General features: G+C 46.9%; 1 protein-coding gene across 6 annotated transcripts in view; it reads right to left on the bottom strand.

Moving 5' to 3' along the window:
• Window positions 1-13,347, bottom strand: part of LOC139753380 (low density lipoprotein receptor adapter protein 1) — a 136,879-nt gene that overhangs the window by 66,488 nt on the left and 57,044 nt on the right. For 2 of the 6 annotated variants that reach the window (XM_071669813.1, XM_071669808.1), the window contains exons 2-7: window positions 12,526-12,634; window positions 9,744-9,850; window positions 8,912-9,084; window positions 8,500-8,680; window positions 5,088-7,533; window positions 3,055-4,373 (exon numbers count right to left, since the gene is read on the bottom strand). In XM_071669813.1, the coding sequence (XP_071525914.1) occupies window positions 7,432-7,533; window positions 8,500-8,680; window positions 8,912-9,084; window positions 9,744-9,850; window positions 12,526-12,634 (672 nt within the window). In that variant the 3' untranslated portion in view covers window positions 3,055-4,373; window positions 5,088-7,431. The remainder of the gene's footprint in view (window positions 1-3,054; window positions 4,374-5,087; window positions 7,534-8,499; window positions 8,681-8,911; window positions 9,085-9,743; window positions 9,851-12,525; window positions 12,635-13,347) is intronic. The other 4 variants (XM_071669812.1, XM_071669809.1, XM_071669810.1 and 1 more) reach the window with 4 other exon arrangements.

Below are 13,347 nucleotides of genomic sequence, written 5' to 3'. Positions count from 1 at the left end.
TGTGGACATGGCAGAAGATAATCTAAAACTTGAACATATATCCAACAGGAGTAAACCGTCAATTAATCAGCAGGTTGATGGAGTCAAAGGGAAGAGTTACCGAGGATGATGTAAGAATGTCCGAGGAAATGAATGACAAGTTCGAATGCGTCTTCATAGTGTAAGACACTGTAGCCCCATGAGACAGAATGAGGAGGAGGTATTGCAACTCACTGAAATATTTAGACAAGACTTGAACAAAATACTAAAAGGTCTTAACCATGTAAGGCTCTTGGCCCCGGGGCGATCTGTCCATATTTGTTGGAGATATTTACAAACACCCTAGACAAACCACTTGATAATATTGTTCAAGATGTCGCTAGAAAGAGGAAAGCGTTACAGAACTGGAAGATGACAAAAGTCATACACTCTCTCTCTCTCTCTCTCTCTCTCTCTCTCTCTCTCTCTCTCTCTCTCTCTCTCTCTCTCTCTCTCTCTCTCTCTCTCTTTTCATATTCGCGCCACCGCCCACAGGATGGGCATGGGGTGCACAATATATTTGCCGGTGTTACCAGCGCAAATCAATCAATCATAGCCAAGTAGTAGCGTTCCCGCCTAATACGCATGAGGTCCTCGGTTTGAATCTTGGCTGTTGGAGGGTAATGATATATATATATATATATATATATATATATATATATATATATATATATATATATATATATATATATATATATATATATATATATATATATGAAGAATGTGTGGAAGTCGAGAACATTATCTCGGAAAGCAAAAATGGGTATGTTTGAAGGAATAGTGGTTCCAACAATGTTGTATGGTTGCGAGGCGTGGGCTATGGATAGAGTTGTGCGCAGGAGGATGGATGTGCTGGAAATGAGATGTTTGAGGACAATGTGTGGTGTGAGGTGGTTTGATCGAGTGAGTAACGTAAGGGTAAGAGAGATGTGTGGAAATAAAAAGAGCGTGGTTGAGAGAGCAGAAGAGGGTGTTTTGAAGTGGTTTGGGCACATGGAGAGGATGAGTGAGGAAAGATTGACCAAGAGGATATATGTGTCGGAGGTGGAGGGAGCAAGGAGAAGAGGGAGACCAAATTGGAGGTGGAAAGATGGAGTGAAAAAGATTTTGTGTGATCGGGGCCTGAACATGCAGGAGGGTGAAAGGAGGGCAAGGAATAGAGTGAATTGGAGCGATGTGGTATACCGGGGTTGACGTGCTGTCAGTGGATTGAATCAAGGCATGTGAAGCGTCTGGGGTAAACCATGGAAAGCTGTGTAGGTATGTATATTTGCGTGTGTGGACGTATGTATATACATGTGTATGTGGGGGGGGGGGGTTGGGCCATTTCTTTCGTCTGTTTCCTTGCGCTACCTCGCAAACGCGGGAGACAGCGACAAAGTATAAAAAAAAAAATATATATATATATATATATATATATATATATATATATATATATATATATATATATATATATATATATATATATATATATTATCCCTGGGGATAGGGGATTAAGAATACTTCCCACGTATTCCCTGCGTGTCGTAGAAGGCGACTAAAAGGGGAGGGACCGGGGGGCTGGAAATCCTCCCCTCTCGTTTTTTTTTTTTTTTTTCTAATTCTCCAACAGAAGGAACAGAGGGGGCCAGGTGAGGATATTCCAAAAAAGGCCCAGTCCTCTGTTCTTAACGCTACCTCGCTAACGCGGGAAATGGCGAATAGTTTAAAAGAAAAAAAGAAAGAAAAAAAAAAAAAAATATATATATATATATATATATATATATATATATATATATATATATATATATATATATATATATATACTGGGTTTTACTTAAGGAGGATGAGTCACCACGGGAAGAGGTTATGAGTCACTCATGTGGACCACAAGTTACCGGAGCGAGTGTGAGCGCGCATCAACCAGCCTCCTTACACAATACTGGAGGGTGAGGTGCACGCCGCAGCAACACTGTCTGCTCACACGGTGGAGGACGGAGTCACCAGTCGTACGTGCAGATATAAGTATCATGACAGAGAAGCAACAACCTGGGTGAATCGGTAATATATATTGACCACAGACATGAGAACTTAGCGCCGTCGTGTGTTTATTGAGCGAGTGTTCATGATACAAATGAATGAAAAGTTGTGTTGGACGGGAGAGGGTGAGGTGTGGAGCGGTCGATGCCCGGGGACCTGAGCTGGGTGGGACCTGTGAATAAAAGCGATAGTGAACCCCGGGTGGCCAGGCGGGGACACCGCACCGGCTCTACGTAGAGGACATGAGGTATTCCCCAAAAAGAGAATGTGTTCGTCGAAAAACTTTTCTTCCTGTCTTGGAGATGGTTCATGTGTGGGTTGTGAGGGAGGATCAAACATACAGACGTGACGAGTTAGGATGAGAGATACCTTGGGACGTTTGTACGTTGCCATTAACACGTGTGTGTGTGTGTGTAACTGGTGTAGAAGGTGTTTGAAGAGAACGCTTGCGCTAAATTGTGTAGTGACAAGTGACTTATTCATGCGTGGTTACATGGTAGGAGTAACAGTGCAGATGTTGTGCCGCCTGTTTCTTATACATGATGTTATGGTATAAAGACAGCTGTAATGTGTGTGACAGCAGGACCCGCTGGGACGGTTACCGGTAAATTACCTCCCCGTTACACCGCCAGCAGCGGCCGCTGGCGCCGTGGACTACCGTGTGTGGGTGGGTCCACACCGGTCGTTCATTAGGTAATGTGGTCTGAGGAACTGAATATTCTCTGTGGCGGCCATCGTCCCCGGCCGACTTGCTCAGTGTGGTTATGTGTACACACTTGCACGGGTTCTGGCCAGGGGCCCTTCCCCCTCGCTTGTTTACCGTTAACCCGCTAACACAAACAACCCCACGCCGTAATAACGAATTCCTTTGTTCTGCAGTTTTAGCATTTTAAACTGTAACATTTACATCGTCTGAACATTTAAATAACTCACCTGCTAAGCACCTGGAATATAAAGTAACATGGGCAAATATATAAATAGTAGTAACTAATAATGACCCAGTTCCTCTGTACTTACCTGCCACCATCTGTTGTCTGCGTCCCGGCCAAGGTTGGTGAGCCGACTGCCTCAGTTGCCGTCCTCTTGCCCACCGGACACACACTGCTGCTGCTGCTGCTGCTGGTGTCATAGTCCTCTGGGTAGTTAGCCATGTCGTGTGGGCACCGTCAGTATAGGTATGTTGTGGAGGTGACTGGGACCGGTGATGATGGTGTTCTTCACGGTGCCTGGGCCACTTGGTTGGTTCCTGGCATGCCTTGCAGAACTCGGGTGGTGATGATGATGATAATGGTGGTGTAGGTCGTCCCTAGAGCCACTGGGAGCCATGGTGGTAAGAGTCCTGCACGGGGGATTGGTGGCGAGTGAGGGAGTGACGGCGTCACTGCTCACCCACTTCAGCTTCCTCCTGATGGTATTGTACAGTCGATCATGTGTGTATCCTTCCATGGGATGGGCTGTGGTGGTTGATCCGGTGTGTTCTCACGCCCCAGTAATGGTGGTCAGGTTGTAAGTGGCACCAGTAGTCGTAGTGGCGAGAACGGTGTGTGTCGTGGTGACGTTCCTGGTCAGTTGTCATCAACGTGGTATTGTCCACCGGTTGTAGGCTAGGTATGGACGTTGCATTTCTACTTTATGTATTGGATCATCAGAATTATTCACTATTTTACCCAATCATCTTTTTTCCTCGTGTCGTCGTGCGCACTTGGCTCAGTTGTGCGTGTCGCCTGAAGGCCGTCGTCTTGCCACTTGGCCCACAGCAGTTGAACAGAAGTGCTTCTAATCTTATGGTCTTCCATACCAGGGAGGAGAACTTAAAGGTACTGTTGGAGACTCGAGAGTTATAACCGTGTCATCTTCCCCTAACGCCAGTCTCTCACACTCATACCCCTCACCAGTTACATACTAGATCTCACACTTTCACTCGCCTCTACCGACTTTCATGTATCTATTTTCTGTAGTTGAGTCACACCACTTTGATTTGCTCCACACACGATGGCTTCAAACATTCCACCTTACAACGCATGGATCATCACTTGTGTTAGATTTTGATTTTTCACAAAAATGTTAATTTCGTTACTGAAGAAACGCGTGCGTCACACTAACGCCTGAGGTAACTCAGGAACTTATACGTCATGTGTGCCTTGCACTTGAACAACACACGTATACAAGTGTGGAGTTGTTATTATCATACATAGATTCTCGTGTACACAGCGTTGGTACACAAATATTGTTAAACACGTTACCGTATTCCAGTGGGTAATGGAAAAGAACATAAACATTACAAGCAAGAACAGATCTGACATCTTCAGCTTTACTGTAGATGTGGTCAAGGTAACCTCCCGGTGATGTTGGTACGATAACTGGGTGGTCAAGGTAACCTCCTGGTGATGTTGGTACGATAACTGGGTGATCAAGGTAACCTCCCGGTGATGTTGGTACGATAACTGGGTGGTCAAGGTAACCTCCTGGTGATGTTGGTACGATAACTGGGTGATCAAGGTAACCTCCTGGTGATGTTGGTACGATAACTGGGTGGTCAAGGTAACCTCCCGGTGATGTTGGTACGATAACTGGGTGATCAAGGTAACCTCCTGGTGATGTTGGTACGATAACTGGGTGATCAAGGTAACCTCCTGGTGATGTTGGTACGATAACTGGGTGGTCAAGGTAACCTCCCGGTGATGTTGGTACGATAACTGGGTGATCAAGGTAACCTCCCGGTGATGTTGGTACGATAACTGGGTGGTCAAGGTAACCTCCCGGTGATGTTGGTACGATAACTGGGTGGTCAAGGTAACCTCCTAGTGATGTTGGTACGATAACTGGGTGATCAACGTAACCTCCCGGTGATGTTGGTACGATAACTGGGTGATCAAGGTAACCTCCTGGTGATGTTGGTACGATAACTGGGTGGTCAAGGTAACCTCCTAGTGATGTTGGTACGATAACTGGGTGATCAAGGTAACCTCCTAGTGATGTTGGTACGATAACTGGGTGATCAAGGTAACCTCCTAGTGATGTTGGTACGATAACTGGGTGATCAAGGTAACCTCCTAGTGATGTTGGTACGATAACTGGGTGGTCAAGGTAACCTCCCGGTGATGTTGGTACGATAACTGGGTGGTCAAGGTAACCTCCTAGTGATGTTGGTACGATAACTGGGTGATCAACGTAACCTCCCGGTGATGTTGGTACGATAACTGGGTGATCAAGGTAACCTCCTGGTGATGTTGGTACGATAACTGGGTGGTCAAGGTAACCTCCCGGTGATGTTGGTACGATAACTGGGTGGTCAAGGTAACCTCCTGGTGATGTTGGTACGATAACTGGGTGGTCAAGGTAACCTCCTAGTGATGTTGGTACGATAACTGGGTGATCAAGGTAACCTCCTAGTGATGTTGGTACGATAACTGGGTGATCAAGGTAACCTCCTAGTGATGTTGGTACGATAACTGGGTGGTCAAGGTAACCTCCTGGTGATGTTGGTACGATAACTGGGTGATCAACGTAACCTCCCGGTGATGTTGGTACGATAACTGGGTGATCAAGGTAACCTCCTAGTGATGTTGGTACGATAACTGGGTGGTCAAGGTAACCTCCTGGTGATGTTGGTACGATAACTGGGCCTACAGGTGATCAGTTTAACTACCAGGTGATATTAGCTGAGATGCTGACTGGGCCTAGAGGTGCTTGATCAAGATAACCAACAGTTGAGGCTGGGTAGGATAACTGAACCCAGGGGTCCATGATCAAGATAACCAACAGTTGAGGCTGGGTAAGATAACTGAACCCAGGGATCCATGATCAAGATAACCAACAGTTGAGGCTGGGTAAGATAACTGAACCCAGGGGTCCATGATCATGATAACCAACAGTTGAGGCTGGGTAAGATAACTGAACCCAGGGATCCATGATCAAGATAACCAACAGTTGAGGCTGGGTAAGATAACTGAACCCAGGGATCCATGATCATGATAACCAACAGTTGAGGCTGGGTAAGATAACTGAACCCAGGGATCCATGATCAAGATAACCAACAGTTGAGGCTGGGTAAGATAACTGAACCCAGGGGTCCATGATCAAGATAACCAACAGTTGAGGCTGGGTAAGATAACTGAACCCAGGGATCCATGATCAAGATAACCAACAGTTGAGGCTGGGTAAGATAACTGAACCCAGGGGTCCATGATCAAGATAACCAACAGTTGAGGCTGGGTAAGATAACTGAACCCAGGGGTCCATGATCAAGATAACCGACAGGTGACGGTGGGTAAGATAACTGGACCGAGCGCGGGGTGTCACGGGCTGGAGGGAGGCACGTCAGCTGGAGTGTCTGAAGCCTCAGGGTCGGTATCACTGTGTGCAACTGGTTGAAAACCTCGGCCCGCGAAAGAAAACTAGAGGCCTTTTTTTGTAGTTTTTCACTTATGAGGGAGAGAGAGAGAGAGGAAGGCTGGATGGTGAGACAACGGACAGACAAACAGACAGACGCAGAAAGAGTTGCAGACAGTCAACAGTTAAACAGACATTTTATCTTTATGAAACTTGGAGAATCTTCTGTGAAGAGGAACTAAATTCTTGGGTCGTGGTGGATGGAAATGCATCGTTAAAGCTCTCGTTACCTCCTGTTTTCTAATTTCATTCGTTGATTTATATATATATTTTTTTCTTTCTCTCAGATGCAGCAATACACTTCTAATGGTTCCATATTCCACACTAGAAATACTGTTGTTCATGAGACGAGGTCATGATGGATCATTTGAGTTGCTGGGGTTATCACGTGTGGCCAGCGGAGGGCTCTGTGGACCTCCTCTTCTGGGTTGTCTCAGCTGGCGGCGGTTTGACAGCTGGTTTCGTTCCGTTCTGTTGGCGCTCACTCCACACGGCGGCACGACCTCGGAAAACGGTGGTACGACCCATGAGCGCGATGGTGCGACCCCTGAGTAGGATGGTGGCCTGGCCTTTGAGATGGCTTTAAGGGTCAGGTTATATGGTCAGCCCATCGTACCCAAGGATCGTACCGTCGTGCTGATGGGTCGTGACGTCGTGATGAACGGAGGGTAAATTATAAAAATGCTATACATCATATAAAAGATTTAAAAGTTATTTCACAGTGATTTTTCGCTATACAAAACGTGCCATAGTATGAACATAGTTGCTAAATAGATAGCAAAAACTGATTCAGTTTCGTTTCCTTTTCCTGTGTTTGCTTTATTGTATTATGATTTTCATCTTCACGCACCAGTCACTTTACACTTTGAAAGGCGTTCATAAACTCGCGTTTTCCGTTTTTCTCTGATTTTTTTTTCTTTCTTAAAGTCTCTATCAAAGTCTTTTTATCATGCCCTCCTTTACTACCTCGTCTTTACGTCCTCACTGTCCTCCCAGTTTCCTTTAAGCTTCGGAGTCTGCTTCCTTAAGGTCAACCTCAATCTCCTCGGGCGAGCGGAGATCGATAGCGAACTTCTTAGGTTTCTTGTTGGCTTTCCCTTTTACCTGTTGGGGAAGAAAGGTAGGTGATAGTGGCTCAGGTGTGTACCTGCCTGTACCGTCTGTAACATGGGGAGGGAGGATGGTGGTAGTGGCTCAGGTGTGTACCTGCCTGTACCGTCTGTAACATGGGGAGGGAGGATGGTGATAGTGGCTCAGGTGTGTACCTGCCTGTACCGTCTGTAACATGGGGAGGGAGGATGGTGATAGTGGCTCAGGTGTACCTGCCTGTACCGTCTGTAACATGGGGAGGGAGGATGGTGGTAGTGGCTCAGGTGTGTACCTGCCTGTACCGTCTGTAACATGGGGAGGGAGGATAGTGTTAGTGGCTCAGGTGTACCAGCCTGTACCGTCTGTAACATGGGGAGGGAGGATAGTGTTAGTGGCTCAGGTGTACCTGCCTGTACCGTCTGTAACATGGGGAGGGAGGATAGTGTTAGTGGCTCAGGTGTGTACCTGCCTGTACCGTCTGTAACATGCGGAGGGAGGATAGTGTTAGTGGCTCAGGTGTACCTGCCTGTAGCGGGTTATAGAGGGCGGTGGTGCCACTTGTCCTCTGTCTGATGTGACATGACTGATGTACGTGAGAATTGTCAAACATGCTAGACGGAAGTACTAGACGAAAGTTGTGAATGATGATGACGACACGACACTGTCAAGTTAACTGCAAAGGATGACTGGGGCGACGTGGTTGACGAGCTGAAATTTTTGCTGTAAGAGTTGCAAGAGTCTGTGTATGTCTGTGGCAGAAACAGGGAAAGTTTACGTATATCTAGTATGATCTGGGGAAATTTATGTATTTGTGATCGTCAGTAACATTAAATTGCTGAAACACGAATAAAGAAATTAATTGTTCTATGATGAGGGTATCTCGTTTTGTTATCTGACGTTGATCGTATTATAAGATAAAGTCATAACATGATGAGGGTGTAGCAGGAAGAGCGGGGGGGGGGGGGGGGATGTTAGCCTCACCTCCTTGGAGAATTGCTGGAAGGCCTGGGCGAGAGCGAAGGTCAGCTTGCGGGCGTTGTGGCGAGAGTCGCAGACAAAGGCATGACACTGGAAGGGATGGTGGGTCTTGAGGCTGGCCGCCTCTTCCTTTACCACGATCATGGCGAATACTCGCGTGTACACCAGGTCTTGTACGCCGTAGCTGTGTACACACACACACACACACACATGGACAAGGGTATATTTCAGGTGGAGATCGTCAGGTGGGAAGTTATTGATTGTATATTGATGTGGTTTATATTAGAGATGGACATATAAACAGATTGGCAAAGAGAACGTAAGTCTTGAGTGATCACCGTTCACAGTCTGTGGCACTAGAGACACTAGATAAGACCTACAAATAAGCGATTGCTTCATTATGTTACAAACTTACCTGATGACGTCAATGTTGTAGAAGCCGCCCTCGAAGTCCTTGTTTATATTCTGGGGCATCTCTGCAATGTTGACGCCCTTCTCGCTCACCGTCAGCTTGAGGAAGGGCAGTGTCTCTCCCGCCTTCATTTCCTTAGCCTGGGCAACCATTTCATCCACGGGCTTCCTCGTGTGCTGAACGGGGGAACACATCAAATTTTCTATTACGTTCTCTCAAACAGTACTAATGTATGATTTGTACAGAGGATTTACACTGGGATTAAGTCGCAATATCTGAAGTTAGGAAATAGTTACTAGTTTAGCATTTGTACTTATAATTCATGAGATTGTGTGTAAAGGTATTTGTATAAGGACCACGTAAATACATTACCAGTCATTCTTCCTTAACAAATCACTACTAAAACCCGAGATTGTCATTCACTCTTCCCGTCAGGGACTTCATGGGAAGCATCCAGCTCCAGTACACTCACCCCTGACGGCCCTAAGCCTGCAGCATACTCAACTTGCTGCGCCAGAGCCTCTCATACACTCGCTTTGATGTTCTCAAGTCCTCAGGACACTCACCCTGATGATTCCCCAGAGCTCCCGGTATACCAGCCCTGATGCCCATCCCCGGTACATCAACCCTGATCCCCTAAAGCTCCCGGTTCGCCGACCCTGATGCCTTAGAGCCCCGGTACACCAATGTGATGCTCTATGTCCCAGGTACACCAAACGTTGATGTTCCACTTGCCACACTCGCCCTGATGGTTCTCTTCACCGTCCAGTATACACACCTTTGCCCCATCACCTCCCCTACCCCGGTAGCCCATCATGAAGCTCCGCACACTCACCTTGATGCCCCAGAGTCCCCCGGCATCTCGACGTCCCAGGTACTTGACGACGAACTCCTGGGGCAGAGTGACGGCGGACGGCTGATCCTGCTGGTGCTGTTTGGTCTCTGCAGCCGCACCGGGGAAAAAAAAACAGATGCTGTTACTTATGACATGGCCAGCGGCTCCTGACGGAGGGCCCCTGCCAGGTTCTGCATTGAATGAATTTTATTCATTCATGGAGGCCAGTTATCTTTTGGAGTTAAAGGGAAGGAGTTAAAGGGAAAGTTGAACATTTATCTGAAAGATATATACAGTTTACGTACCGTTGCTCTTAAGTAATTTCTTTTTTATTGATGGGGAAATGTACACCGTGTACGGTGCCCTACTGTTCATTCATACGATCCTCAGCCTTATGCACCAGAAGACAGTGTTATACAGCAGTGCAGAGCTTCTCAGGTGACATAACACAGTCTTTATACTGCATCTGTGGAGGTCCCATGGCATTTTAAGTACATCTCGAGCTGTCAGCAGTTCTGTTAATGCATCTGTTCCTTTCCCCTCGAGAGAGACCTTTCTCCCCATAACCTCAGCCACACTGCTATACATGTTGACCAGCCTCACCTGCCTGACGTCATACATGGCCCTATCATCCGTACACACACACGCGATCATCTCTGTCTCTCTCCTCACACTTACACGTTTCTCACATGTTACTATACCTGTTTTGGTTCCTTCTACGCCTTGCACGTTATCCATATTTGTTGCTCTTTCTCTTTTTCTTATCTCTATCCAGAAAAGCCATTTCTCACGTGCAGACATGGGAGCAGAAACCAGTGGTCCATCATGTGGTGTTGCATCATTCTCTACACCTACCATCTTGCTACTCAGCAGTGCGAGCTCTCTTCCTCCTCCTCCACTTCCACCCTCGCGTGACCTCTCCCACCTGGTATACGCAATGATAGTATTCGGGAATGTAATTTCACACTTTCCTTTCTTAACATCTCCACTTTTACTTTCCTCGATTACTCATGCACGTTTTCCTCTCCGCCTTATAGAAGATATTAACTATGATCACTCGTGCTTGTTAGGCATCCACTTAACGCGTTCACAGACCATACACTCTCCACACTTATCTGTCACGTATTCCTTTTTGGCCAAACCTGTCTGTTACACTTTCATCCAAGCATGCCCTCTGTTGCCATGATTCTAGCTTGTAACTGCAACAGATGTTTCCATTATTGCAAACACACACACACACACACACACACACTGTACGTATCCCTTCACCCTCGTCATTGCCACCTGTAACCCCAACAAACCGGTGCCTCTCCCGACCGTGCAAGTCATCCAGCTCTTCAATGCACATACTATTCTTTGCCAGATTCCCCACGCCTCCCTTGCTCTGTGTGTCACTGTCTGCAACCTCCAGTCCTCACGCCTTTCTCTCCGGTCCAGTAAGGTGTTCCATGACCTCTGCCTTCTCTCACACACTTGTCTGAACGACCCACATTACGCAAGTTTAACACTTCCTTATCCTAACGTTCACCGTCTTTTCCTTGTCATCTCCCTCGGCCATATTGTCTCATCTCTTCCTCACGAGTGATTTCAGATCCTTTTATTTAGGGTATGGATCCGTGACTACTGGTGTAGGGTGCCCAACCCCTGCCAGAACTGCACGCCGGCCAAGGCAGGGATGCTCAAGTCCGGAGCGCTGGAAGTATCATTTATTACCTTGTTGTGTGTTGAGCAAAGAATAGCTCTCTCTCTCTCTCTCTCTCTCTCTCTCTCTCCCCGATTGTACGGTGAGCCAGCACTTCTGTAGCAGTCAGATTGCACTCCTTGGCTCAGGTAACTGCCTCCTTTCCGTCATGTGGGCTGGTAGCTTTCACTCCACTACAGACAACGTCTCTGCCTCACTCATAGCACTTGAAAACACGCAGCTCACACGCCTCGTAACCCTGGACTTTTCTGCGGTGAGCACTACGAGCAAGACGTCTGTCTCTTGGCAGAGTTCGTCGCAAGTATTCTTCCCCATCCCTCTCCCCCTGTGCTTTTTTATATCTATTATTTTTCTCACATCTTTCAGATATGCCAAGTTTTTGAAATTGTTTATAAGTAAACTTGGACGAATATTTGAGACGTTATTCAGCATCTTTGTAACACTCCAGGACACCCAGTAAACTCGGGGCCTCCTTACCTTCACCCAGGGAAATCCGGGAATTATATTGACACAACACTTGGTGATGAAGGCTGAATGAGAGATATGTTATCAATGGCCCCCGTGATATCGTTATCATTGTGGAATCCACCTGGGGTTCTGGCTACGTCTCTTAAAAGAACCAAAGGTATGAACTAAGAAGATGGGAGGGTGAGGGAAAAGAAGAGTCCTGAAGTGGATCAGGGCCTAGGTGAGGGGGCGGTGAGACTCAGGGACGGACGGGTGACGTCTGGGAATTCTTACAATGTGTCTGAGTTGAGAGAGGCCCGAGGTGTGTGTGTGTGTGTGTGTGTGTGTGTGACGAGACTGTGGCTGAAGGTAAGGGTGGGATTCAGGTGAAAGCCAGATGGTACGAGCTAGTGCCAGGGGGATCTCACATAAGTGAGTGTCAAGAGCTGACAAGCTTGGAGGACGGAGGTTTATGACTGAGGGCTGGGGTGATCACACGTTAGGGTCTGGAGAGGACCAGATGTTGGAACCGTTGAGGGATGCGAGTACGGGCCATACACGAGTCAGATTTTTGTGCAGGTGATGACGATAGGTGACGGTTGAAGAAGGCGTCAGGTAAGGGAGGTTACTTACCCTTGTTGCTGGCAGGCTTGTCGTCGAAGTTCAGCTTGCGGATCTCCTTGGTGATCTCGTCTGCCGGAGGTGGTGCTGGGGCCTTGCTTCCGTTCATCTTGGGCGGCAACTGTGGGTGTGGTGAAGGCACAGCCGTGGTGGTGTGTTGGTGTGGGTGTGGTAGTGGTGTAGTGGTAGTGGTGGTAATGGAGTCATTGTGGTGGTTTCAGTGGTTTATGTTGCCATCAACGATGAACGAGGGAGAGAGAGAGAGAGAGAGAGAGATGTAATATTAGTAAGGCTGCTGGTACGATGTGTTTATATTAATCCCCTTGAACACTGCAGGATGACCCTTGGGTGTATGACGCCTGCGACTTGAACCTAGGGTCAGGTCAGAGGTCGTACCCTGTCGTGGTCAAGGGAGTAAACCAATATTTTTCTTGTTTGTCATTATTTACTCGGATTCAGATTTACTTTAAATGACTGATAAAAAAATTCACAACTATTATAAAAAAATTAAATGATTAACATTTACAGAACATACTGCATTTAATTGCCTCATTACCATTAATAAAATGCAATCATGCAGTCTCGGTACATATTTAATCAACAGTTGGGAAATTCAGTGTTTGCATTGTTTTATACTCCTTTGCTTCAGGTATATTAGATTAATATGCTCACCACCAACCGGTTAACCAGTCCAGCTGGTTAACTGATGGATGTCCTGAGCCATGTTAACTGGTCCAGTAACTGATGGGTGTCCTGGGCCCGGTTAACTGGTCCAGTTAACTGGTGGGTGTTCTGGGCCCGGTTAACTGGGCCATGTTAACTGGTCCAGCTAAC

The sequence above is a fragment of the Panulirus ornatus genome, chromosome 14 (genome assembly GCF_036320965.1).
Source record: "Panulirus ornatus isolate Po-2019 chromosome 14, ASM3632096v1, whole genome shotgun sequence".
In the NCBI taxonomy this organism is placed as follows: Eukaryota; Metazoa; Arthropoda; class Malacostraca; order Decapoda; family Palinuridae; genus Panulirus; species Panulirus ornatus.
This window is presented reverse-complemented; position numbering and strand designations above follow the sequence as displayed.